A 27,879-nucleotide genomic window follows, 5' to 3' on the forward strand; every position below is an offset into this window, starting at 1 on the left:
GTGGGGCTCCCAGTAGCTATCCATAAGTTGGGAATCCAGTTGCTGCAAGTATAAATTTAGCATCAGCTCCTGATTTCACTTACACCCAAAGGAGCAATACTTTGTCTGGAAAGGAGGTATTCATATTTTTCCTATAACTTGTCCCACAGCAGGCAGATAAGTTTATTGCATTATTTAGGATCCCTCCACAGACACAGGACTGCTTGGAGCCATGCACTCTCCTTTTACATGTGCTTTAATGCATCAGCTCCTCTCTCAGCTCCCTTTTTTGACACCCACCATCACAAACAGAACCAGCAGCTCCTCCTCACCTTGGACCTCTGTGAGCCAGTCTGGCTGGTTGTAGTGCTCAGAGGCAATGGTGAGGGTGTTGAGAAACACGAGGAAGATCACCAGCCAATAGAAAACATTGGACTTGACAGCAGCACGGCACTTCCTCCTGCAGAATCGGTTCCATCGGCGCCAGTAGCGACTTGAAAAATGGAAGAAGGGAAAGTTCTTTTCAGAGAGGGATCTTTAGGCTACTGCAGCTCTCTGTCAAAGGAGAATCTAGTCCTGATTTGTTCAAGAATGGCAGAGAGTAACCCATGTTCACCCTGAGAAATCCTCCCTCATCTGAGCTGACACTTGTGAACATCCCTCCTGTAGTTATAGGAATAAAGTTTGTCCTAAACCAATTTGCAAGAGCTTCAAGCAATATCTTAACCTGAGTGAGGCATCCACTGCGGAAAACCCAAGAGGTTTTTTAGCTCAGTTGCCACAAGAATGAATATTCTCCTTTTACCTGATGCTTGTGGCCTGCAAGGGCACCTTGCCCAGCCTCAGGATAGTCAACAGAAAGATGCTCTGTCACATGGAGCTGTAGAATTAAGTCTTTGGAGACTTGAGGTCAAATAAAAGCCAAAGAACATTTCCAGCATGCAGCAACATTCAGGAGTAAGCCCAATACAAGGGCTAGTTCTGAAAAAATCCCCAAACTTAGGGGACTTCAGCATCTCACCTTCATGCCTGGAACTAAGGGTACCATTTGCTAATCAAGAGAGTTTTTAAAGTTTGCCTTCCATGAACACATCCCCTTGTGTCACTGATTTCTCAGGGTAATTACTAACCACAGAAGATATTTAAAGCTAATTACACACCTCCTACTCTTCAGAATTTAACTTGCATAGCAACCAGTTTCCAGGCAACACTTGCCACTGTATAATAAATCTAATAGTTTTATATAGATACTACATATATATGTGTGTGTGTCTGAAGTGGCACACACACACATGATGTTGCAGGAGGAAGAACTTTTCTTGGCTGCTCTTGTCCTGTGTATCATTTTCAGTGGCAAACTATTGCCATGCCTGAGATCAGGGCTCTCATCTATAGGAACTAAAGCCAGATCACATAAACACAACCTGAACAGGAATTTTGCAGCAACATTTTAACAGGTGGTCAGATCTAGGGTGTTTTACCTATGTAATTTATAAAGGCACCCAGTCTATCACAAACAGATACCTTGTGTGTTTTGCAGTGGATCTGGGACAAGAAATAATCTTCCCAACTTCCAAAGTGGGCACCACGCTTAGACAATTATTTTGTCATTAAAACTTTTGCAATTGCAGTGCTTTTGTGCGTACTTGTGCACAAATGTGCATGCACATGACAATGTACAGTGTTTTCTGTGCTTTTACCTCCACTCTTTACATGGGGATGTCACCTAGGTGCTTCCCAAACTGACATTTTTAGGTAAGCAGGACCCAGTTATGCATTTCCTGCAGTTATTCTGAAAATTCATGTAGTGTTTTATAAAACTGACTTTGAATCCAGGGTTATGGAGGCAGCTGAGCTCCTACCAAAGGAGCAGAAATGAGTTCCATGAGTTTAGTCAGCCTCCCCAGAGAAACCCCAGAAATTGCCATCTTGGGACTGCTTCACTTTCCCAAAATCTCGAAGTCAACAGAAAAGCAAACACCACCAGAGAAGCTCCCCATGGCCCAGGGTGAATGGAAGAATTTCTCAATTAAATGCCAGCTTCATCAGTCAAAATCTTTACAATCAAGCAAAGCAGAGAAATTCAACCAATAGAGCCTTGAGCTGACAGGATTGATGTTGATGGATGTAGTAGAATTATGTGGTTGAACTGGTTATTTTATTTCTGATTTTATATTTTACAGTTTGAGATCCACAGGTAGCATAGATAGGTACTTCAGTAGTCCATAGTCCCTGTGCCTTATTTCAATGTGAAACTAAGAAAAAAATTATGACTAAAATCTGACATAATTCACAGAATCTCCTAGAATCACCACTGCATCCATGCTGGTATAAACCCCTTCAGAACAGAACAAAAACAGTGGAAAGGAGGAAAAGCCAAAACCAGTTTTACTTACCTAAATTTTGATTTTGAGATCCGATGCCTGAAAGACAAGAATTGCCATTAGACCTCTGAAGCTGCCCCTCACCTCCCAGGCTTTTGTGAGAACAGCAATAGAAAGAAACAAAATTAAGCTCAATGCTTTTTTTTTTAATCCATGCTGTTCTCCCCTTGCATCTGTGGGTAAGTCAGTCAGTGTGGGCACTGGGCATGGCTAGAACACCCCAATAACCAAATCTTGTGTTTTGGTGGGACTCATGAAGCAGAAATCATGCCATGGTGGGATTCTAACACTACAGATATCAGTGAACTCTACAACCTCTCAAGTATGACTTTTGTTTTTTTTTTTGTCACTATTTTTTTTTCCTTATGTTAAAATATGTATTTTTTTTACAGATAGATTTGTTGCTCTCACACATCACCTGTCATTTCAGGATCTATAAGCACATTATGAAACAATAATGGTGAAAACAATGGGGCTTTTTTTTCAGTAATTGAAGGAAAAGCCGTGCATGGCAAATAATTTTAAACTTTGATACTAACACTTACTTGCCTTGGTTATCTTTGTAAATTGATTATACAATAATAGATTCTGTTGCTATCAATGAAATTTTGAGAATTAATCATTCCTGAAAATATGGCCATATTCCCACTATATGTGTGTTTAAATACCTAATTCTATGCATTTGGATTTATTCACCCAAATAATCTCATTAATCTTTTATGAGGAGTCACAGGCAAAGCTAGAAATTGGCCCAAGTTCTTAAGCCACTACCTTGCTCTGCTTGGCACGTCCTGTGAGGCCTTTGAACACTTTTTGGTAAATCCATAATGGTGCACAGAGAGAAATAAATGGATGTGGATACAATGGTGTGAGTCAGAGGTGACTTAAGAAGCTGCAAAACCTACTACCAATAGCAGCAGAAATGAGAATCTGGGGAATGACTATCAAAAAAAAAAGGTATTTCTGCTGGGTGGAAGCATTCCTTGAGGTTCCCTCTGTGACGAGAAAGTGAGTCATTGTTGTCAGCAGTCAGCAGAGGCCTTACTGCACTGCCCTAAAACTGGATTCACTGTTAGCAGGGATGGGAGAATGAGATTCCCCAAGCATCTCACACTTCTCACTCCAGCAGCCTTGACAATGGTGCTGTCCCTGCTGGAGGACATCAGCCAGTGACAAGGAATCAGCCACAGGTCGTGGAAGAGGTTTTAGTCAGGGGAACTTTTCACCAGCAGATGGGCTGAGCCAAAGGAAAGAAAAAAGCCTTTGTGCCAAACACCCGAATACATCATCCCTGCAGTGTCACAGGCAGCTTGTCTAGGCCACACACTGGGCAGCAGTGAGGTTACAGACACCTGCAGGGCTCCTGAGAGAGAAGAAATAATGCTCTGGCAGGGCAGAATGCTAAATTGTGCTGCAGAGACAAAACAAGATCCAACAAAGATGCCGAGTGAGGCACCTACAGAACACATCCTCAATGTTAAAGCTATTCCTGCTTCTCACTGAGAATTCTGGCGCGGTAGTCACTACCTAGGAACTGTAATGGAGCAGATTTACAGGCAACAGGAAGGAAGGCTCGGAGATGGGAAGTGAAAAGATGCAAAAATCACAAGGAAGCAGAAAGCTGAGCACTGGAAAGGAGGTGGTGAGGATTTTGGTAGGAATAGTTTGGCAGGGAGAGAGGGGGAGAGAGAGCGAGAGAGCAAGAGAGAGAGATGGGAGGGGAAGGACAGGGAGTGTGAAACCCTCTGGTGACCTCTCTGGTTAATGGTTTCTCGGTGAGGCAGCACTGAAATCTTTTATTTATTTAAGCAAAAGAGATGCAGCAGGTGTAGTACTCATCATGCATGTGATAATTATATCTTTGGAGCATTATGAGCAGCAGCCAAGTGCATTCAGTGCTCCCACAGGTTACCTACAGCCTTCATCCCCCTCCCTCCACCTTGCCTTACTGCTGTGGCAGAAGGCTTTATCACATGTGGGTGTGCTATATATATAGAACAGGACAAGGAAGGAGGATTAGATTTATATTTAGAGGTAGAATCAGAGAGTGAAATGGAATTTTGGAAATAAACTCTATAATAAACGTTTCTGAAAACATTATGCACGAATCTGAAACACGTTTTTCAAATGACTCTTATGTCATTTGAAATAAAATTTTTTTCAGAACTTGGATTACCAATGTCACATAAAAAAAATGCTTTTATAGCATCACTGGGAACTGTCAAATAGTCTGGAAAAAGGGCTTTGCTGCAGTGTCTGTGACACTCCAAGCTGGCACTTAATGGGTTCAGAGTGGACCAGATTCTCTGCTGTTTAAAGTTTAAAGATGGATCTGTTGCATCTCTGGTGTCCTGGGAGGTTTATGTTGTTGGGAGAAAAAGGGTGACTCCAATTGTGCCCAACTCTGGAATGCCTTGAGAAACTCTTGTTTAGAATTATGATACAGGAGCCTAAGGAAAACCACTTCAGATCACTACTGAGTGCTTTTATCACAGGAACCATGTAACTCAGCTTGTATTTGAGAAAGACAAACACAAAAATCAGATTGCTACTGTTTGACTAGCTGTCTTTGAAATTCTCTAGAACTTCTCCAGCCTTACACACTTATGTACAACACACAGATAAGATGGTGAAATTTAAAGGCTTTTATCAATGTGAATTCTGGATAATCAGCACAACTCAAATGTAATGAGATATCCCACATTCTGAGAGATAAAGTCTTCATTTCCCTGTTCATGGTGGACACCAGAGAAGGTGTTTGTGAAGGATGTGACAGTTTTGTGTAACAGGGATTGAGGGCTCTGTGGAATTGTACACACAACAGACGACCCTGGAAAAATTTTGTAGGTCACCAAGCATGACACAAAGGCCACATTACAGTTGTTTTCTGGGTGTGGACATTATCAAACATGGCCATTATCTAACTCTCTGGGTCAGAACTGCTTTTATATTGTATGATCCCAGCTTAGAGGCAACCAGATCTTCATAAGGACTCACAAAAGCCTTTGGACACCAGTAAAAGCTAGCAGAAAACACAGAAATGGACTTTACAAAGCTTCTAGGTTATATACAACTTTGGACAACATCTAAAGAGCTCCACTGGCCATATCTTACAGATTTTAGTGCTTCAAGGAAGCAGTCCTGGTGTGATTTGGATCCTGTTTTGGTGCAATTCATGCAGTTACTGGAAAGGTGGCACAATAAGAATCTAAAGAATAACCTTAAGAAAATTGGATCTGTCCAGCATAAAATTGAGTTGGTTTGCTATTCAACAGGCTTTCTCCAAGGCTGGGAAAACAGGCCAGCATTTAAGCATTCAGTAAATAATCCTGCTCTCCCTGTGGCAGGTCACAGGAAAGGCCTGTCACAGAATCTGAAGCAGGAAGAAAATTTCTCTTCCATAAGGGCATGCTTTAGACACACACCCAGAGCTGACTGTGAATATTAAAAGCACCTTGCTCATAATAAGTTGGAGAGCAGGATCTGAGACTGACACATAAGGGCTGATCCTGTGAGTTTTCCTGCTGAAGTCAGCAGTGGTTTCACAGCTTTTGGCAGACTTTTCTTCCCACTGTTCCTGATGTGATGGGAACTTTGGTTGAATCTCCTCATAAAGTGAAAACCAGCAGCAGCTACAGCAAACCTGCAAGAAAACTTTTACTTTTTCCACTGGCCCCTATACTGATTGTTAAAAGAAGTGCACAGGAATTAATTTCCATGCCAGAAAAGCACCAAGGGAAGAATCACTGATCATTCAGCTGCCAGGGATTCAGCTTCCACTGCTCATAAAATTTTCAGGATGCACTGTTTGCAGTTGGGAAGCCAGTGTAGGTTGTTGATTTTGGTTTATCCTGTTTTATTGTTTGAACTGTCTTTGGTGGAACAGCAATTGAGCTGTCCCCCATATGTATGGAAATCCTGGCCAAGGTGAAAATGCCAAGTGGGTTATTGTTTCAATGAAAGCAGATAATTTTGAGCTCTCTTTCCTTTGGAGCTCAAGTGCTTTACTTTTCTGTTGAGGCTCTATGGAGCATTAGTTTCCACAAAGGTCTTTTTTTCTTTTTTTTTGAGCTAATGCATATGTATAAAAGCAAGCTCTATTGTGGCACTCCAGATCTGTATGGTTGTGTTAGAAAATTAACATTCTGAATGTATTAGAAGATTACATATGCTGTCACCCTGCACAGAACAGATTACTCCTGATTATGAGCAATAGCCTGTCCTCAGGAATCTGAATTCTGCACAGCAATAACCCCAGAGGCTCAGGGAAACTATTGGGAAGCCCTGGGTGTAAGAATATCCTGTACACAAAACCCTGGCTCTGGGTTTGTCCCACTGGTGCCTGCTGCAGAGGAAACGTGTTTCTTCACACCCTGAGTCAACAGGTTATGAAAGCTGTGACCTGTCAAAATAAGATAAGTTCCACTTCCAAATGCTGTCCTTGAGGATAAAAGCTGGTGTGGTCCTACTGCAGGGCAGATGTCAGCCCAGTACAAGGCAATATCATGACAGGAATAATATACTGTGGAAGCTGTGGGATGCTTTTCAGCGTCCTGTGGAAGCCTGCAAAACCATTTGCAAATTCAGATGCCTGATAATGTGAATACCCTTAGGAAGTGAACTGTGCCGGGCCTCAGCACTCCTGTCACCAGCAGAATTACACCAGAAATGATAATGAATTAAATTGGGGTTTGTTTTTGGTTTTTCAGGTTTTTTTTTTTTAATATTTTTAAAATATTTATTTATTTTTATTTTATTTTGCTATAGTTCTACACAATTGGATTTACACAACAAGTAAAGGCAGATCAGATGTTAGATTCCTCCTGAAACTCCTGCAGGTTTGAAGGCTGGCATTACTCCAGACAGGACAGTTGATAGAGGCAGTTTCTGAGGCATGGATACTAGAGAAATAAAAGCTTCTTTGAGACAATTTATCAGTAGGCAATAGTTTGTGTTTGGGAGGTACTCTCCTGATCTCACACAGCATATGTCTCTGTGGAGCTGAGAAAGGCTGTCAGGGAAGATCTCCTTTTCCAAAAGGCATATTTGAACCTGGCTCCTCAAGCAGATCTTTCTGTCAGTCACAGACCCAGCCTTTCAAAACCCTACAGACTTTGAAAGAATAGTGAGTTATTCTAAGTTGCCTTCAATGAAAAAGCTTTTTCTTTCAGTCTCCTGGGCATCTCTTTCCTTTTATCACGAGTCAATTTTGATGGCAAGCTCAGCTATGTTACTCTGGTGGTGGTTAAACCTAGGCAGCCTGATGTCAAGAAAGAAATAAATATAAATAAATATATTGCCTTTGTCTTGAAAGCCCCACGTTGCTTCAGTCTGGTTGAGGCCTGCCCAGAGCAGCCTCTGCCCTCTGGGAATGAGCATTTTTACAGCAAAGCAATGGGCACTCATGGCCACGGGGTGAGTTTAGAAAATGGTAAAAATACTGAGACTCATCTGCCACAGGTGAAAATCAACAGTCCAACAAAAACCTTGGCTAACCAATCCAGCTGTGAAAACAGGGAGTAGGTGACTGCTCAAAAGTCCAGGCCTAATCTTCAACTAGAGCAAATCAGGATGGCATGACTGTAATTATTAATGTTAGCACTCAAATTCTAGTACTGAGGAGGAAGTTTTTTTTAAAAGTTCAACTGATTTTCCACGTGAATTTTCACTCTTCTTGAACACTGGGGCAAATCCTGATTCTCAGTCAGGTTTCAATAAAAGAACACACTCATTCAAATAAACTCTTGCTTACATTTTATATGTTCCAGAAGGAATATTGACCTATTGGGGAAGGCTTGAATGAGGACTTAGTAAAAAGAAGAATACTTAATACTTCTTGCAAAAATGACAGCTGGTTTCTCTGCCTGAGTGTGTGGTACAGTAACAAAAGAAACCAGACAGGATTCTAAGCCTCAGAATCAGAGGCAGGTTGATAACAAGGGAATTTTCAAATCCACAAGTTTGAAATACAAAAAACATTTTACAAAAGCAGGCAGCATCGGTAAAATTTGTTTCTCACTCCAGAATTTGATATTCAATGATACAGCCGTTCATTTTCATGGAGGAAGGGGCCTATCCATCTCTTAGAGATGAAAAGCAATCTGAGGGAGGCCTTGAGGATCTCAGCTGTCCTTGGGTAAGGACTAAACAACCCCTTCTCAGTAACAGGATTCAATTTGCCTACTATACATCACCCATTTCCAGATGAAGTGAAAAGTGGCAAGGAAACTGTTTCTCTCTCTGAATCTTACGTTCAGCCCTGCTCTGCTGAAACTTTGGACCCTGTTTTAACATTTACAACAGGAGAAGAAGAAATGGAGCTCTGCTTTTCTGTAATTTTCCTACGTCTCTTTCCCTAAAATATATTTGGCTTAGCCATCCCTTCTCCTCATGCCAAATCAGGGTACTGCCATTCTCCTGTGAGCATGCTGGGCTATTTTAAGTAAACTCCATTCTAAGTCATGATTACATTTAGAGTTGGGTTTAACTTCAGCCCTCCTGGCCACATTCCAGCTAAGATAATTATGTTCTGATTGCCAAAATTCCCAATGCACTTTCAGTGCAAAGCAAGTTATCCCTCACACAACCCCTTAAACACTTGTGCCTGTTGTTTTTAAACACCTGTCACATTTTACCCTGAAGGTGGCTGAACTCTAATGCTGTGAAAACAATCCCTGCATTTACAGTTCATAAAGTGCTTTAGGATCCTTTGAGATTAAGAACATTAAATGAATGCAAGATGTAATATTAAAAATACATGAAACCTAGAGTAACTGCTGCCATTCTTTTTGGCACTGTGTCCACACCTATGAGGGACTTTACTACTCTGACATATTCTGGAGAAGCAGCACAGCAAAGCACAACCAGACCAGGAGGTTGCTGGAAAGCAATGATGACAAATTTCTGACACAGCCAGATGAGCCAGGGTGGTCCCTTCAAGCCTGACCCATTCTGTGATTCTGTGAACCATAGCTGCAGAATTAAAGATGATTCTCCAGAGGGGATCCAGCTGATGCTTCCTGTACTGTGCCAACAGCACAAGCAGCTTGGTGGGGTGCCAAAGAAAAAGGCTACAACTGCCCCAGTGCTGTGGATACATCTAGCCTGGTTCCTGCAGGAAAAGGTTCATAAATCTAAGCTAAAAGACTCAGCAGGTTCCCAATGGCAGGTGAAGGAAAGCGATCACAATTTCTCCTGGGGTGTGTAAGTCACTGACTGACTCTTGAAAGCAGAGATTGAAATTACAACATGTTCCACATACCACATCTTTTAATGAAGATCACAGAATCACACAGAACTGACTAGGATGGAGAAGACCTTTGAGATTATCAAGTCCAATCTATGACCAAACACCACCTTGGCAACCACACCACGGCCCTCAGTGCCACATCCAGCCTTTCCAATCCCTTGCAGGGCTGGTGACACCACCAGCTCCCTGGGCAGCCCATTCCAATGGCCAATCACCTTTTCTGTGAAGAAAATCACCTTTTCTGTGAAGAACTTCTTCCCAGTGTCCAAACTCCACCTCCCCTGGCACAGCCTCTCCCCTGATGCCCTCCTCTCCAGGCTGACACTCCCAGCTCCCTCAGCTGCTCCTCTTGTGTTCCAGAGCCCTCACCAGCCTTGCTGCCCTTCTCAGGACTGGCTCCAGCCCCTCACCATCCCTCCCAAACTGGGGACCCAGGACTGGGCACAGCCCTCGAGCTGTGGCCTCACCAGTGCCGAGTACAGGGGGACAATCTCTGCCCTGCTGCTGCTGCTGGCCCCACATTCCTGACCCAGGCCAGGGGCCATTGGCTTTCTTGGCCACCTGGGCCCACTGCTGGCTCGAGTTCAGCTGCTGTCACCAGCACCCCCAGGTCCCTTTCTGCCTGGCCTCTGGCCAGCCACTCTGCCCCCAGCCTGTATTTTCCTGGATCCTCCTTTCAGCTTTTTAGGTGGGTGTCACATTGTCCAGCTTCCAGTGGTCTGGGACCTCCCTGGTGAGCCAGGACTGAAGATAAATGATGGAGAGTGGCTTGGAGAGCTCTTCTTCCAGCTCCCTCATCACCCCAGGATGGATCCCATCCATTCAAGCAACACCTGAAGGCACCTCCAAGGACAGGACAGAGCCTCAAAACACTCCAGTGTGGTACGAGCTATAGCACTGATATGTTTAGCTCATGTGTCAAGGAAATTTGGAGGGAATAATGTATTGCCCCACAGCATAAAGTCCATTCTTGTTTAAAAGGGAATAAAGGACTCCTAGCTCTCTGTGAGGCTAAAAAACACACCACATATTATGGCATTTCATAACTGCTATATCACACATTCTTGAGCATCTTCACTAATTACAATGGTGTAATTTCAGTGAGGCATTGATCCCTCCTAATTGTTGTATTTCTTTTTCACTGCAGTACTCTGTTCAGCATCTGAAGGGTGTAATTCTGTCTGCAGGATGGGAGTTACCATCAGTGTATTTCTATTACAAGACACTGTAAAGTGTACAAGAATCTTTAGAAAAATTAAAATAGACCAGTCATTTCCACTCTTCAGTCTACATATACTGGTTTTGAAAGTCTACCACCAACGAGGAATTTTAAAATAAGAACACTGTTATCCACCAGCTCCTCTTTTAGATATTATACAAAACCAGATCTGCTCATCCTGGGCCCTCTGTCCCTTATTGATGTGTAAAATGAGAGGCTCTTCACTAATGTCCAGAGTGAGTTTACATGGAAATTAAGATAATGGATCTTCTTTGGCCTTTCTTTCCACCCTCTGTGGGTTTTGTTCATCTTGAAAAGGCTGACTCTTGTCCTGCCTTTCCCCCCAACACGTTGTGTGTGGTACTCACGCCAGCCTGGCGCCGCAGTTCTCGCCCTCCATGTCCGCTCCGGGGACGTTGTCGGTGTTGACGGACTCGGTCTCGCTGGTGGGCATGCTCACTGCAAGAGTCAGAGGGGAGAAAAGCAGAGGGGTGGCTGTCAGAACCTGGCACATCTCCTCACGAGTGCGTGGCTGAGGGAACTGGCCCCGTGGGGAGACCCTCAGCTGCAGCTGCTGAGGATTAAACAATTTATTGAGCGAGTCTAGTGCCTCCCTGTACAGAGCAGGTAGGCTTCAGCAACAGACAAGCTACTCAAATGCTAAAGAAAAGGCAATAAGCAGCTGCTCACCTTCTTTCAGAGCCAGTTCCTGCAAATTTTGAGAATGAGAACCACTGGAAAGTAAAAAACCTGACAGACCCAACAAGAAGCTTTTGTTTGATTCCACTGAACATTTTAGAAAAATGTCTCTTGCAGCAGCCCAACCACCTCACTGACCTCCCCAATCTTCTGTGCAGTGGTTAGAATACAAATAGAAGGTACCAGGATTGAGATGCACCCAGATAAACAGCTTCTGTTAGCCTGATAGCAAACACCACATGAAGAATGCTCATAGCTCATCTGTCATTTACCAACCATGAATGTGATTCAGCCTTACACCTAGAAACTGGAACCAGAGGTATGAGAGAGAAATTCAGACTCCCTGATCCACTCAGATGTTACCAACAAAGGAGCTAATGAATGTGGATTATATTCATTATTTAAGATGTTAAGATCTTTTAAGATCTGGACAGAACCTTCTAGGTTTTTACAAAGTACCATGGAACATCAAATTAAAGCAACCTTGGGTGTGAACCTCTCTCATCTAGATTCAAGAACCTGTTTCTAGCTGTTATCAAACCTCAAGATTTTATTTGCTTCAGACCATAAAAAAAAATCCCTCAAACCCACACCATTTTCATTTCCCCTGTTGCTCACAGCTCCTGCATAAGCTCCAATCACTCTTTATCCATAATCCTTCAGTTAAAGGTAGGAAAATGGATAGAATCCAATATGTGTCCTGTTCCCTCCTCACCCCTTTTGGAATACACAGAAAAAAAGTAAAAAAAAATTATACTTAAGACTGAATGATGGAGGAGTTGGACAGATCTCCCAGGAGCCTGGTAGAACTTCAGAACATGACCTGTGTTAGCTGTTGGGTACATGTCTCAGGTGAGGCTTGAGAGCAAGTGCTGTGAGCTGTTGGAGAGATTTCTAATAGCCTGCAGGAATATGTAACTCAATAGCAAGAATCTGTCTGTTTCTGGGTCATTGGTGCAAAATGAGCCAATGTAGAGGAAAGAGGTTCTGCATTTCAGTTTGCAGATGCTCATTGGGACATGGTCTTTTTGCAGGGGTTAAAAACACATCTGAAGGTCCTTTGAAAAATGTTCTGTGTTACTGCTTTGAAAGCATTATGGTAGAAGTGTCTCTCAAAATGAATTGTCTTTCCTTCATCCCATCACAACAATTCACATGCTTCCAACACACTTCTTGGGAAATCTAAAATTCTTGTACCGTGTTCTTAGGACCGCATGAAATAATGGACTCTCTAGCACTCCTGACAGAACTATGAAATATTGTACTCTAATGGTGCCTGCTCCTTTATGAAGACAGATGTTTTAATAATCTTGTCCTTTTGGAAAGACAAATTAAGGAATAAACTGAATTCATGTTCTGATATACATGAAACAGCCAAGTAAGCTATGAGAAAAAAACAACATTCATAATTAAATTTTTTTTTTTTTTGTCCAGAGTAAGCCCTGCAGGAACAAAACCAAAAACGCTGATATTTCACAAGTCAGTTTGGAAGATGAGGTAAAACACCTTCAAGACATATTTGAGCTTATTCACAAATGCAAAAGAGTTTTGAAGACATTTGCACGAGATAGATTTGCAGAGCAGCTTGAGCACATGAAGAGGACACTGCACAAGCATCAGAGCCAGGAAGAGCCATGCAGGAGAATAAAAAGCTGATTTATAGGCCAGTCTGCACAGAGATGTACGGACACACGGACACACAGACACGTGCAGTGTGGACACAGAGCGCAGTGGAACATTACCATGGCTTTCTGTGGAGTGACTAAACCAAGCAAACTTTCCTTTCTTCTCATCAGGCAAACCAGCTGGAGGGCTTCCTTTCACAGACAAGATGGTCAGTGTCAAGTACCAGGAACAAGACATCAACAGAGAACATGCAGCCAGTGACAGGCAAAAGAAAAAAACAAGGAACTCAGCTTACACATGATATCCACTTCTGGCTGAAAACTTCATCATGTGAGTTAAAAGTGCAAAACAAAGGTATACAGAGGTATGAAATATTGCTAACAGATCATCAGGTCAAAACTCATTTGTTTTCTGCTCTTTGTTTTTTTTTTTTTTATATCTGGCTCTTGAGGACATGAACTTAATGGATTTAAGTTTATGGGTCATGTCCCAGAGACGTCTTAGAGTGCACCTCGTACTTCCCTGACCTTACTGCTGCAGAAAGTCAAACCTCAGTAAAGTGGGAGGTGCAGGTGCAGTGGTCCTTGGGCTGAGGAGACCCCATGGATCACTTTGCTGGCACCACCTCACAGGAGCTCATCACACTGCACCGATGGAAAATGTTAAGGACAACCAAAAGCATTAGGATGCTATGAGGTGTTAGAGGAATGATGGTCTAGAGGATAAAGGTCAGGACAGAGGGGACACTGGGGCTGAGCTCCATGTGCTCTCAGAAGCACAATCACTTCACCTGGCACCTCACAGCACCCTCATTGCCTGGGGATAATCAGGTGTGCAGTGCTGTGGGCTTCATTCAGGCCACTCAACACAACCAGAAAACAGAAGGTGCTGCAGAAGAGTTGTGCATAAACTGAATATGAGAGGAAGTAGACCCAATATAGCCCAGATGGCTTTCTTATCTGACTCAGCTCTCAGAAGCCAGACCCTGTGCCCACACCCTGGCTCCAGTCTAGAAACAAGGCAGGCATTTCTTGCAGTCCGGGTAATTCATCACTGGAGCCATGGACCAAGAATGCTGGTGGTAAATCCACCACAGGAATGTTTTAATCAGGAAGAGATGTTTTTTCCAAATGGTGGGCTCAAGTCCAGACCAGAGTTGTGTTTAGGACTGTGGCATACAGACAATACCATCTCAATGGCCGTTTCCTCCCTGTAATTTTGGGAGCTGAGACAAAGGCAAAAAAGATGCAAAGGCTGATACAAATCCTAGTGACTTGGCTTACATGGGAATCTCCTTTTTTCAGATTTGTTACTGTATCCATAACCCACTGGAGTTGATGAAATCCCCCATCAGTTACATATTCTTTAGGTAGCACAGATGACAATTTTTTTAAAGGGAAGCGAAACAACTTTTTAAAGGCAGGAAAGTATCTCATGGATTCAACAGAGTGCAAATCATAGGGACCAATAGGTTTGATATTCTCTCTCCAGTTCCTTCTGAAGCCTTTGCACTTCTTACATCTTGCCACAGTGTGGCTCATCACTGAATGTAGACTTTTTTTTTTCCCTGCACTACCTAATCCCCAATTTCACATCACTTACAGAGCGTTCCTGCAGCAGTTAAAGCAGCAACAAAAGCTACACAGCAGCTTCCTCAAAGACAAATGTGAAAAATGCTTCCTGCTTAATTCTAATTCTTAATTCTTAATTCTAGTCCTTAATTCTAGCTCTGAGAGCTAACAGACAGAGGAAAACAGGGGCAGGTTCTGCAGCCTGTGGCTGACCAGACAGATGTGCAAGACCCTTTGAGAGCCTCTGCTCCTTGTCACTGGCATCAAGCACTGATACCAGCTCTCCTCTTGCACTAACATATGTCTCTCCTCTGATGAAATGCCCCATGGGCATACAGTGAATTATTGGATGGCAGGTTGCCAAAAGACAGCCAACCACTGAAAGAGAAAGCTGGCACAAGCAAATACCCTTCTGTGCAGTCCTGGGATGATTTTTCCTCCACACATGTGGAGAACAATATTTGCTTCGTTGTTCAGGAATATGATTTCCACTGTCACATCTTGCATTTATGAAATGCTTGTCATCTTGGCTGTGGAAGTAATTTTAATATTCAGATTTATTTCCATGGATTATATAATGCTGTCACGCTTCTTGCTGGATCTCACTTTGATACTGTGACATTTTAAGACTCAGAAGAAATCATGCTTGGGCAAAGGGTTCCCAGCTCCAGAAACACAGACAAAACTTACTTTTCACAGATTTTAATGGGACATTTTACTAGATGACTCTGCAGATCTGGGCACTAATTATAAAAACTGGATATATCAGAGGCTGTTCACATTGCCTCTTTGATTTAGCTGTTTGAGTTAGGCAACAGAGGCAGATTCCTACCACAGGTTTTCTGAATGCCATGTTGATGTGGCCCTCAGTTCCAGGGACAGGCTAAAAAAAGATGTTTATCTTACATTCTTGGGTTAGGTACCTGACTTGGAACAGAGTGACTATCCAGCTGTATTCACAGTGAAAGAGCCTTGTGGTGGGTTTTCAGATATAAAAAAAAAAATACAATACCTTTTATTGACTTTTATGATATGTTCATTCAGACTCTGATTTCTCCAATATGCCAATGTCTATGGGAAATTAATTACTTTGCAAAATATGGGTCAAAAAAATCTCCTTTTTAGCACACTGGCATTTGAGGTCAGAGGCACCAAAAATCCCACCATTTCACTTTATTGTGTCACCTTGGCCCTATGACCAAGCTTTTCTACATACCTGTTCAGTTCCTCTGGCTGTAATTGTGCACTCACCTTGCCAGCCTCTCAGAGAGGAGCAGATGAAACACATCACAATGAGTGCTAAGCACTACAGTTATTACTGATGCTAATGTCTCCCAAGCGGGACTCTGCACAGCTATAAAGCAAATCTAAAGAGCAAAGCAGTCCTGTCAATTCTCCAGCTGGGATTTAAGATTTCTTTTCCCATCAAGCACAACAAGAATAAATTGCAATACCCAGGCTGCTTCCTTCAACAGTATGTGCATCAAGTGAATGACTTTGTCTCCAGCAAAACCCTGCTTCCCGTGGTGCCTTTCATGCCCATCATTTCATGAATGAGTCTTTGGGCAGCTGTCAGAATATCAATTTACTCGTATTTTTTTTTTTTTATTTTACTCATATTTTGTTTTGGTGGAGAGCTCTCATTTTAATTAATATGTGAATATTGCCTAGCTTTCCTCTTCTGCCTGTTTCGAAAATGCTGCACTCATTCATCTTATTCATTAATTTAAATAAGATACAGCTTTCATTCTGCTCCATGCATGCAGTGCCTTGGGAACAATCAGTGGCTCTGCTCTTAAATGCAAGCAGCATCCAGAAGGTAAACTGCAGAGGTAAGGCATTAGTTTTCCATGGATGTCCTGATTTTGTCAGGAAAATATACTAGATGTGACTGGGGAATTCTTCAGTGTTTTCTGCTTTGAAAAGGAGCTCTGTGACAGAAAAGCTTTTACAGGAGAAGAAGAAAAGGAGCTTGAACTATGTGTAGGATCTTGGTGGTTGCATGCTGCCCAAATTTAGACAGAATGTGTCAATAAATCTAGCACAGTAAAAAAATACCCAGAAAAATTGTGAAAATGCCTGGAAAAGTATTTTCTAAGGGCTCAGGGACCAAGACTCACAATGGGCAGTAATTTAAACTGTATCACATTAAACACATGTAACACAGACACTTTGCATAACCTAATTTTGGATTATGCACAGATGAATACAATTGCAAGGAGAAGGAGCTGACTTCACACTCCCACTGAGGATCAACCACTGAACACAAGGACAGCAATAAAGAGCCATGAAGTAATTGCCAGTTGCATCCACTTCAAAAAGGAAAAGGCTTCTGGTAAAAAACATCTTTCCACCCATGGAAGGCACCACAGCCAGTGTGCAGTGACAAGACCTGTGATCACCCCAAGCCCAGAGGCAGAGCAGAGCTGCTTTGCTGAGTGGAGCATTGCATCATCAAATGTTCTATTCATGGGCAGATGATCTATTTTACAATATCAATTGAAAAGTATATATTTTGTTTATAAAGGCTTGTTTTAACTCGCCCTTCTCCCCCTCCAGAGGGCCACCATGTGTCCATATGTCCATGTTGAGGGGTATAGCTCTGGGCTACATAAATTTATACTTACAGAAGGGGAACAGGAGAGAGTGAAATGTATTAATTGTGCAGGCCTGTGATTAACAGATCTGTCATTACCACATGCAGATTACTGCACACCTATAAACGCATTACCTTGCTGCTAATTAACCTTCCTGGGACTTATTTTACTGTAACAAACTCCTCGGCTGGTTTGAGCAGCTGCCATTTCCCTTCTTCTTACAGCAATATTGATGGTTATATGCTGCATTCCACAAATATTTGTTCATTACAGCCAGTGAGTGGAATGCACGTTGCACAGAGGACCAAGCAACAGGCACAGTCAGACTCCTGTCCCTGCCAAGTGACAGCTTTTGCCAGTGTCACACATGTTCTGTTCTGGGTTTGAAAGGAAGAATTTCAAATCTCTTTGCATTTCCTGCCTGAAGGACAAAGCTTTTCTTTGCATAACCTGTGGTGTCTCAAAACATCTCGTAAGCACGAGGGGCATGGTGATAGTAAAAGGTTCTAAAATCTTAGAAAATTCGGAGACTTAGAAAGAAAGTTAGGTCTGGAAAGCCCTGGGAAAAGTAGGCCCTAAGAAATGTTTGGCCTTGTGCTCGCTAAAGATCAGGTGAAACTGCACCTGTGTGGTCAGTATATGATAAATGATATAATTGTTAGATGTGATCAGATATAATTATTGTTTAAAGAACGTGAGGAACAATGTTAGGGGCTGGGGGGGATCACAAGAAATCCATGCTTGGGTAAAAACAATGCATACAATAGAATAATGTAAGTTTAATAATTAATATCTAAGTTGTATAACAATACAACAATAAAACATGTTCAGCTCAAAACCAAGATGGGTCAGATTTGGGTCTGTGCACCCCTGACACCCAGAGCTCCTCAATAAAGCACCTTTATATAATCATTCAGTGATTATGTGTGCTCCTGAGCGCTAGCAATGGGACTCACCCAAAAGTAGACTTTGCAGAAAGGAGTTTATCTCTCTGCTGAAAAGGGCACGAGGAGCAGTGTCCCTGGGTAACTGAGCAAACACCTGAGCCTGCTGCAGGAGCCCATCCCATGCAGAGAATCTTCCTGCTAGGGCAATGCAAATAACTCTCACAATCCCTGTGCCTGAAGGAGGACAGGCTGGCTGGGTCACAGGGTGACAGAGGTGCTACGAGAGCACACCTTGAAAAACATCTCTCTCTCCTGAATCTGGAGACCTCCTATGACCTCCTTAAACTGATTTTCTTGCCTGATAAATGATTTGCATCGTTTGCCTTGCTAGGAGCAGCAGCTAAGGTGCCAAAGTGCAGGGCATTTATTTGCCAGGACATGGTTTATAGTGCTTCTTGTGCCAGTGTAATACTTTTTAGCAACCTCCCTGGTTCCCCACAGAATTCTGAAGCAATTCAGGAAGGAAAGGCAGAACTACTGAGGATCTATGACTCTTTCAACAAAAAAATCACTTGTTTTTGTGAACAAACAAAAAATAATTTGTTTTTGTGAACAAATCACAACAGCACATTTGTAAGACTTCTCCAAGTTTTCTCTTTCATTCTTTATGATTTTTAGCAGAGGAACTTAGGACAGGCAGCAGTGCTATCAAATGCTCCTGAATTACATTACAAAATTACATGTGGGCACAAAAAGCAGGACCATCTCACTAGAAAATCAGAAGGATTCCATTATTGCAGGCACCTTAGAAATGGGGGCATGAGAGCTGCAAACACTGTGGATAATGTGTTGGGGAGTGATACAAATACTGTTCATGAACAAAAGATAACTAACAGCTAAGGAAGTGCCCTCAAGACAGTAAAAACAACTAAAATAATCCCTCTGCTTTTTGTGCCTTGAATAATCATGAAGTTATTCATATTTCTTTCTGGCATTGTTACTAAAGAAAATATGCAGGACACAGGTTTTATGCACAAATGTGGTTTTAAAACAGCCCATGTGCTGATTTCTGCAGCTCCTGTGCATGGGGAACTTCTGCATCTGCCCACCCACAGGAATATACACCTGCAGGATGGGGTGTAACCCTGACCATGATCTCTACTCCAGCAGCAGCAGCATCTTTGCTCTTTCAGTGCACTGTGAATCCATCTTCCCTGCAGAGTCTGGGAGAAGCAAAAAAAAAATAAATTATAGAAGCTGCTTCCAAGCTGATCTGCTTAGGTCATCAGAAACTCTCCAGGGAGTCTGGGTGTCTGCTTTACACCTGAACTGCTAAACTTCAAAGCCACTGAGATGCAGCTCTGGCTGTTTTATGACATTCCTGCCTGTCAAAAGCCATTTCAAGGTGGGTGATGCCTGAGAAAGCTGTGAGTGGCTACAGTTTGTGATCTGGAGCTCGTAAGGGGACAGGTTGGGACAGCAGGGGCTGTTTGGGTGGTGCAGTGGGTGGGAAATCATGCCCTGTGGCTCACAATGGACATTTTCCCCAGAGGAAGCTTGCACAACGCTACAACCAGGAATTGTGCCAATGAGAAAGTGGATTTTCTCTGGTGTAGAAGAAGGAAACTAGTCTCTAGGACTGGCTGTTGTTTGTGGAAAAACCAAACAGAAAAACCCAAAGAAAAGTGAATGTGAGGGGAAAACTGGGCTGTATTATTTCAAAGGACAGGCAGAACAATTGGGTAGTGACTGGGACACAGGCAAAGAGATGGGAGGAAGGAGAAAATGACTGAGAATTTTCATCTGAAATACCACTCTGCAAGCTGGAAGAGCAGTGTGTGCTTCCTGCATTTGGGAAAACTCAGTTTAGGAGTAGTGCTTAAAATACTTAAGCATTAATCCAATGAAGGAAAGACAGCAGCAAGGCCCTGTCCATCTGAACAGACAGAGCCTGACTGAGATGAGTTCTCAGCAAGTGCAGACATTTTCTAATAGCAGGATTCACGTGGGATGTGTGAGAAGGCTTGTGGATGAAGCTCTCCTTGACAGCAAACAATCAAGGAATTCAGTTCACTGATCACCAGATACAGCAGCACAAACATGAGATTTAGGTCTCTCCAGAGCCTGGGCTGTGTGAAAGCACTGGTTTTGGAGTTGTGTTCTTGCATCACACTGAGCAGATTCAATTCAGCCTCACAACCTGAAATGGAGCTCACCTCTCCTATTCCCAAATGTGCATAAAGCTCTGTTTTGAAACCCTGGTTTGTTACATTTCTTCTGTGCCTAGTAAATAAAATGCTGGTGATTTTGTGTGCTGCTCCTGCTTGTGGCGTTCTTTCAGACACTTTTACTAACATAATGACTAGTCTGATACTAGACACTATTATCACAATACCATATGAGTCAGAAGCATGAGACATGCTAGCTGGGCAGGCTGTGTATTACAGCCAGGAGAAAAGCAAAAATTGGAAGTTAAAGAGCCTTGCCCCTAAAGCCAGCTTGTCAAACATATGATTAAAGCTTTTCCACCTCTTGAGCAAGGCATTGAGAACAGGCTAATTACCCTGAGCCAGAGAAATAGGCATTTTATAGTGGCCTTGAAATAATAGATTCCTGGTTTGCAAATACTTCCAGCATGCAGGAGAACGAGGGACTGATAACAACAGCTTGAGTTAAAGCTTAGTGTGGGCAGGTGTTATGCAAGCTTCCCTCACACAGCTGTGTTAAAACAAGTCATTCGTGACCTGGCATAGCCCTGTTATTCTGCTCCTGGTTCTTCAAGCAGCCACATAATACACTTAGGTTTTGATCTGCACATCTGTGAGGATCCTGCAGCTCTGCCACTGTATCCTTGTTGTGATGCTTGACCCTTCTGCTACTTCAGACCAGGGATTTTAATGTAGTTAAACAGTTAAACATCCTCACCCTGATCTGAAGGGACCCCAGTCCTTGGGTTCATTACAAATCCCTCACAGTTTGAACCCAGAGGGACATGTCTGAGTGCAGCCCTTCCCCAAGTGCAGAAGGAGCAGAGGGATGCATCACACTGTGATCTGTGAACTCTGTAAATGGGAACGAGGAGCTGAGCAGCCCTGCCAGCACCTGTGGGCACTAAAGCTGAATTTGAATTTAGGCCTCGAGATCTGAAAGGGCAATTTTCTGATCGGTTGTCTCTTCTCTACAATCCTGCTAACTGAAGGGCTGCTGTAATCAGCAGGCAGACTCGGTGCCACTGCTATTTTCAATGCAGTTCCTCAGTTGGAAACATTTTCCTTCCCCCGCCACCTCTCTGGGCTTGATGTTGTCTATGAGATAACTGGCATGGAGAGACCTGCTTTTCTCCCCAGGAGCAAATCCTGGGGATTTGCAGAGATTTTTATCCCATTAGCAGAGTGTACTGAGGGGATGGGGAGATTCCCCCCCATAAGCAGAAGGCAGCAGGCACAGGGTGATGTGACTGCTGCTCCCAGGGTCCTGCTCGAGCTTCCCAGGCTTCCCAAAGCCCTGGAAAGGGCTGGGTGCCTTTCCCAGCTGTTGGTTCTCCTCAGCTGCCCAGCACTGGCTGCCAGCTGGGTTCCATATGTGCCACTTCAGCTGTGTAGTGCCAGCAGGACTGTGTCTCTGAGCTGTGCCTGTGCAGCAGCAGGGTCACTGTTCTAACCCCACTACAACAAAATGCTTCTGTCTTTGCCCTCTTCTGTTGGCTTGTGAATCGACTTCAGCAAGCAATGAGCTGCTCAAGCTGCCTTGCAGCCAGGGCTGGGCAAGGGGGAGGAAAGGAGAGTTTCCTCAGGAGAGCTCTGCTAACTCTGTGCCTCCTGCATCCCCCAGTCTGTCCTGGGCTTCCTGCTCAGAGCCCTTCCCAAACAGAGCTCTTGGTCTGGGCTTCAGCATTTACCCCTCTGCACAGGAAACTTCCAGTTATAACATAAAATACACAAGGGAAGACAAGGAGATAGGTCATGATGAATACACACTTAGACAAGGAGGAAAAGACCCATCACTCCAGAACAATTTCTGTTACAGCTGGCTCCATCACACTCTTTTGAGACATTCAACTCCCAGGATCTGTACTGAAGGTTCTACTTGTACTAAACTTTTCCTACATGTCTTCGGACTAACCACACTCAGCTGCCTTTTCTGAGGCACTGGATGACATTTTTGACACCCCATTTGACATATTCCTTCCAACTATCACACTGCAAGAGTGCAAGCTGCTGTACTTGACCTGTCAGTTCACAATGAAGGTCTTGGGTATGATGAGGTGTCTAAATTGGCATTAGATTGATGTTTTTAGTCAGCTGAACCCCATCTTTTTACTAGTTTTGATTACCTGTTAAAAGGAAATACATACAACATAATTTAATTTCCATATGTACAGGGCCAGACACATTGTGGCTTTGATCTTGGCTGACATTACTGTAATAAAACTGGTTCTCATCCCCAGCAGTCGTTTCTAACTCAAAACACATGCTTTGTGTCCCTCAGCTACCGTTCCTGAGCACCACAGCCTCTCTCCTGACAGCTCTTCATACCACATCAAAACAATACTCAGGATTTCAGCCATCAGTCCTGCTCACCAGTGCTTTCTCCTCAGTGCACAGACTCTTGAGGCTACATCTGCAGTGGCAACTTATTTTAAAACACTGACCGTGGGCCATCCTCACTGACTTCAGCAGGAACTGCTGAATACTCCAGAGTTTTTAAAACCACTTCATAAGTGTCCTTGCAAAGATTTAAGAGCATACTTTAGGCATCTGCTTAAAAAATTGAAATAAAAAGTGGTCTTGCTCTGTGAACACTCAGCTTGGGGGTTTGTGGCATTTCTTCCAAAAATTTTCTGTGGAGATGTTGGTACCAAATGCTATCTATGCCTCTCTAAGCATGGGAAATAAAGCAATTCCTCAGAAGGTATCAGCTTTCTCACAGACTAATGTCCTCTCTTGAGGAGCAGAACCAGTGTCAGTGGATTAATCTTGACAGCTTCAAGAAACACTTGCCACCAGGGCAGGCAGAGATGAATTTATTTGCACAAAGGTGTCTTCCCCAGCTATATAAACAGATTCCCTCTAAAGCCTTACCTTCAAAGATATTTCTGTGTAACAAACTGGTACTATAAGAGAATTCCTACATCAACACAAGTCTCTCTTCTAGCAGGAAAAACAGAGGTGTTCTCTCACCAGCCAGTCTTTGCTAGGGAAATAGCTTTTATAGTGGATAAACTTAATTCCCCATCAGCATTAATGCCAGTCTCTGTGTGCTGTAGCTGCTCACACACCACTGCTCCAGCAGCTCTCAGTATAAAGGTGTTGGTGCTTCAGGACACAAGGAACAGGGAAGGGAGAAGCTGGAAGGACATGTGAGCTGAACAAGACAAGCCAAAATCCCAGCTGCAAGAGAGAGAGAGCACGAGTAGGTCACCACAAAACACTTTCAGTCCCAGAGGATATTATAGGATGAGGGTTTTTCCCCCCAAGATGTAAACTACAATAACCTGGAATCTCGTCTATTTGCTGTAACCTGTGATGACTGCAAGGGAGCAAGAAGAGGAAAAACGAGCCTGTGGGCAAAAATCAGCACAGTTTTGGAGTTTGGTCTCCGAAAGTGGTGCAGAGATTTGGTGCTCACCACAGTGACCCTCTTAGGATCAGCTGATTATCTCAGAGCTGTCACTATCCACCAGCACTCACTCAAAAAGCTGGATGATTGATGCCTCAATTTAGCCCACCTTCCTCAAATGGGGGAATTTCCCTGATCCCTGGAACCACTTTTCCCTCTTCACCAAATTATATCAGGCCTTCTGATGCTGCTGAATTGGAGGTTGTTACACTGGCCACAGCTTTGTCCTGAATACCAGCAGCTTCTTCCTCTGCTCTCTGTTCAAACAAAGGAAATGTTGTTTTCTGCTGTGCTCTGGCAGAAAATGCAGGCTGGAGCTAAACTGCTTGAACATCTTTTTGGGATAGGTGGGATTTACCTACCACAGCAGTAACTTATCAGCAGAGAAGGAAGGGGAAGAGGGTTTTCAAATGGTTCCTTGCTCTTTATTTTATGATCAAAGCCTCCTTTGAGACAGAAAGAAGGAAAAACTGAGAAGTTGTGAAATCTACAGGACAATGAACCTAAAAGCTGCTTTTGCTAAAGGCTGGGTTGTTAAATTATATTTCTAACAAAAACCAGAAAACCAGGCCTTTTGATTCACTTACATGGAGTGAACCATCCATACATTCAGGGGAACAAGAAAACTGTATTTGTTAAAATGATTAATGTGATCACTGTGGATTGCCAGAGAAGGAAAATAGTTCAAAACCACCCTGATCAAACTTGGAAATGCTTTATGTGATGCTATCCAAGGTCAAAACTCTGCACTTTCTGCTCTGGAGTGTAGAAAATGGTGTGAGAGTCTGTGCCACTGGCATTGTGGGGTGGGTGAGCCTGAGAACGTAATTTAACTTTCCTGTGTCTTTTAAATTTTTTTTTTTAATTGAACAAAAGAGTCCAAAACAAGATTTTCACCCCTCTCCAAATATCACCCTATATACACATATTTCAAGAATCATTGTTGTAGCTGAAGCATTTTAAAGCATAATTTAAACCCCCAAGTTTTAAATTTCACATTGTTGAGAAGACTTTTTTCCCAAGTATTTCCTCTTGGAAAGGGAGAAAGACAAAACAATCAAGGATAAAGATCTACTTCTTCCTTCCTTTTTCACTCACAATAAAAATAAAAAAGAACACAACTTATGAATAGAGTCAGGAAGAAAATCCATTCTCAGTTTTGATTTTATTCCAATTGAAGTCAAATGTTGACATTGTTTTGTTGACATTGGTGGAAAGGTGGAAGAAGAATCACCCTAAATGATTTATTATTTATTATTTTTTAATTTTATTTTATTTTTTTGTTACTTGAGCTGCACAGAAATTTTACAACGAAAATAATGGTTGGAAATGCCAGCTTTATTTTCACCTACATCACTGAATATCATTGCCCTGTGTACTCTGCTACCTGCAGGGTCACTATAAAGCCTCATAAATACTCCTTTTTTTTTTCTTTTATTCTTTTCTTTTCTTTTTTTTTTTTTTTTTTATATATACAGTTTTCCTTTTTAGGATACCAAAGTTTACTTGGATCTGATCAGAGATTTATTTCAGTTATTCTAGTTTATAGTTAATTATTTATTTATTTTTAATTTATTATTATAATAATTATTTATGATATAGTATATAATAGCATATTACATAGTATATATAATATATAATATGCAATATACTATATATAATATATAGTATATAGTATATAGTATATAATATATAATATATAATATATAATATATAATATATAATATATAATATATAATATATAATATATAATATATAATATATAATATATAATATATAATATATAATATATAATATATAGTAGATAATAGATAATAGATAATAGATAATATATTGTATATTGTATATTATATATAATATATGATATATGATAAATATATAATAGATAATAGACAATAGATAATAGGTAATTAATTGATAATATAAAATATAGAATGTAGAATATATGACAGATAATAGATAATATATAATATATTACATATAATAGATAATAGATAATAGATAAAATAGATAATAGATAATGTAGAATGTAGAATGTAGAATATAAAATATATATGACATAGAATAATTATATATCATGTCATGTATTTATTTAATTTTATTTCTTATTATTCTAATTGTTTATTATATATATATATTTATTATAGTTATGGAAACCACACTCTTGTGATGGCAGTGGGTTGAATCCATGTCAGACACAGCTGCATTTTAGCCAGTGGAATTATGGGCAAGCAGTGCCCAGTGAACCCCTCGGTGCTCTAAGTGATTTCAGAGCCCAGATGTCTCATGCTCTCCCTTTGGAGGATGCCAGTTACACAATATTGAAGTCATGTGTGAGCACTGAGAAGCCTCTGTGCTCCAAGACCTCACACTGGGCAACCTTTTCCAGTGCTGACATGAGCATGGTTTGTTATTGACCTTGGATGGAACCGGCTGGGGCCCAAGTCCTTACCCAGGCAAAATCTCCAGGAATTTCAGGACAATTTTTGCCTAGGACCGTAGGGGTGATTCAGCCTGATGTGAGAATTAATGTCCTAGAAGCTTTTTCTAGGCAGCATCCTAATTATAGACTCAAGCTCGACATCTGTAGCACAAACCCGTGCTGCGTTTTGCAACCTGAGCTTCTCTGGGAAGAACCACGCAACGAAAACAAAGCTGACTTATCATTTACAAAGGCCTTTTATTAGGTGTCCTCAAACTCTGGTATTTATATTAGGAGCAGAGTATGAGCTGCTCCAAAAGGTGACAAGGTAGGAAAATACCACTGGGACTGTTTTTTACTGGGCACAGCACACAGCTGGGAAGTGCTGTCACTCCTGGCCAAGCAAACCTTGTGTTGGAACCTCTGCACATTAATACACGGATTTTTTTTCCCCCTAAAACAAACTGTACACCCAAAAAGCACTTCTTTTGTCCCCCTGTCTTCAGGTGAAAGAGATCATTCCAAGTTTCCAAACCTGTGAAGTACCTATTAGGTGCATTTGTGGAATGCCTACAAACTGTTGGCACTGCAGCTAATCTCTTCTTGGTTGCCAGATGATTATTTTCCACATCAGTGGACAATGATAAAAGTAGAAGAGATTGTGCTTGCTTCCTCTTTAGATGAGGTGTTGACATATAATAAATCATTTTATAAGACTGGCATTGATTTCTTTGTATTTAAATATGAAAGGCAAAATGCAACCATGTTCTGTGATGCCTTTCTCAAGCCACCAACTGGTATTGGAGGAATTAAATTGACAAAGGTTTCATTTTCCAGCCTGTGCCTCTTAGAGCTTTTGTTTAGATGATCTTAAATTCCATGCAAGCCCCTGTGGGTTTTTTTTTTTAATTGCTTTTTGACAACATCTGTACCTGCCTGTCAAGGGGTGGTTGTCACAGTCTTTCCATGTGTATGTAAAATACATCAGGACAGATTCTGTGCCTGGAACTAGAATAACACAGGATGAACTAATTTGCCATTACCAGCCAAATTCAAGTATGCTCTGCAAAACAGAAATTAACTCAGAACAGCATCCTTTTGCTCATACAGTAAGAAGACAGGGGTTTTAAGGCAGTGAAGGTCAAGGCTGGATGTAAAACTGATATTTTTTGAATAGCCGCTCTCTCATTTTCCCCTCTGCATCCTCTGTGTTAATTCCCCAGCTGTGCACTTGCCTGTTAAATTCCATTGCAGAAGAAGGACCAAGAGTATTTTAGCCCCCCCTGGAATTTTAGCTTGTAACCCAGTCTTTGAAAATCCTTCCTACCTTAGATATTATCCCAGAGCACCATGATATTTTATTTCAGGCTGAAAGTAATAAGCCACTTGCTTGCCAGTACACTAAACACTTGGTTTGGAGGCCACTGAGCAGGCTGACATATGAAATTACTAAATGCACAAATTGAAGAAACGTAGAATTTGGAGTTGGTGTCCTTTTATCTTGGTATCATGATTAGATCTGCACACAAAGCCCTCCCTCTCCAGCATCACTGACTTTCCCAAAGGGTTGCATGGAATTTAGTGACACCTTTCATTCAAGTCAGTAGTGGGAATTTTGAACATAACC

The 27,879-nt window shown here is 42.0% G+C and overlaps 1 protein-coding gene across 6 annotated transcripts in view; it reads right to left on the reverse strand.

The window, feature by feature from the left end:
• CACNA1C (calcium voltage-gated channel subunit alpha1 C) overlaps positions 1-27,879 on the reverse strand; it is a 461,478-nt gene that overhangs the window by 99,620 nt on the left and 333,979 nt on the right. For 5 of the 6 annotated variants that reach the window (XM_086886085.1, XM_086886089.1, XM_086886086.1 and 2 more), the window contains 3 exons: positions 11,200-11,290; positions 2,376-2,402; positions 312-472 (listed from right to left, as the gene is read on the reverse strand). In XM_086886085.1, the coding sequence (XP_086742211.1) occupies positions 312-472; positions 2,376-2,402; positions 11,200-11,290 (279 nt within the window). Of the gene's footprint in view, positions 1-311; positions 473-2,375; positions 2,403-11,199; positions 11,291-13,272; positions 13,348-27,879 lie in introns of all 6 variants that reach the window. The other variant, XM_086886088.1, reaches the window with a different exon arrangement.

Source organism: Cyanistes caeruleus, chromosome 4 (assembly GCF_971803275.1).
Source record: "Cyanistes caeruleus chromosome 4, bCyaCae1.hap1.1, whole genome shotgun sequence".
Lineage (NCBI taxonomy): Eukaryota > Metazoa > Chordata > Aves > Passeriformes > Paridae > Cyanistes > Cyanistes caeruleus.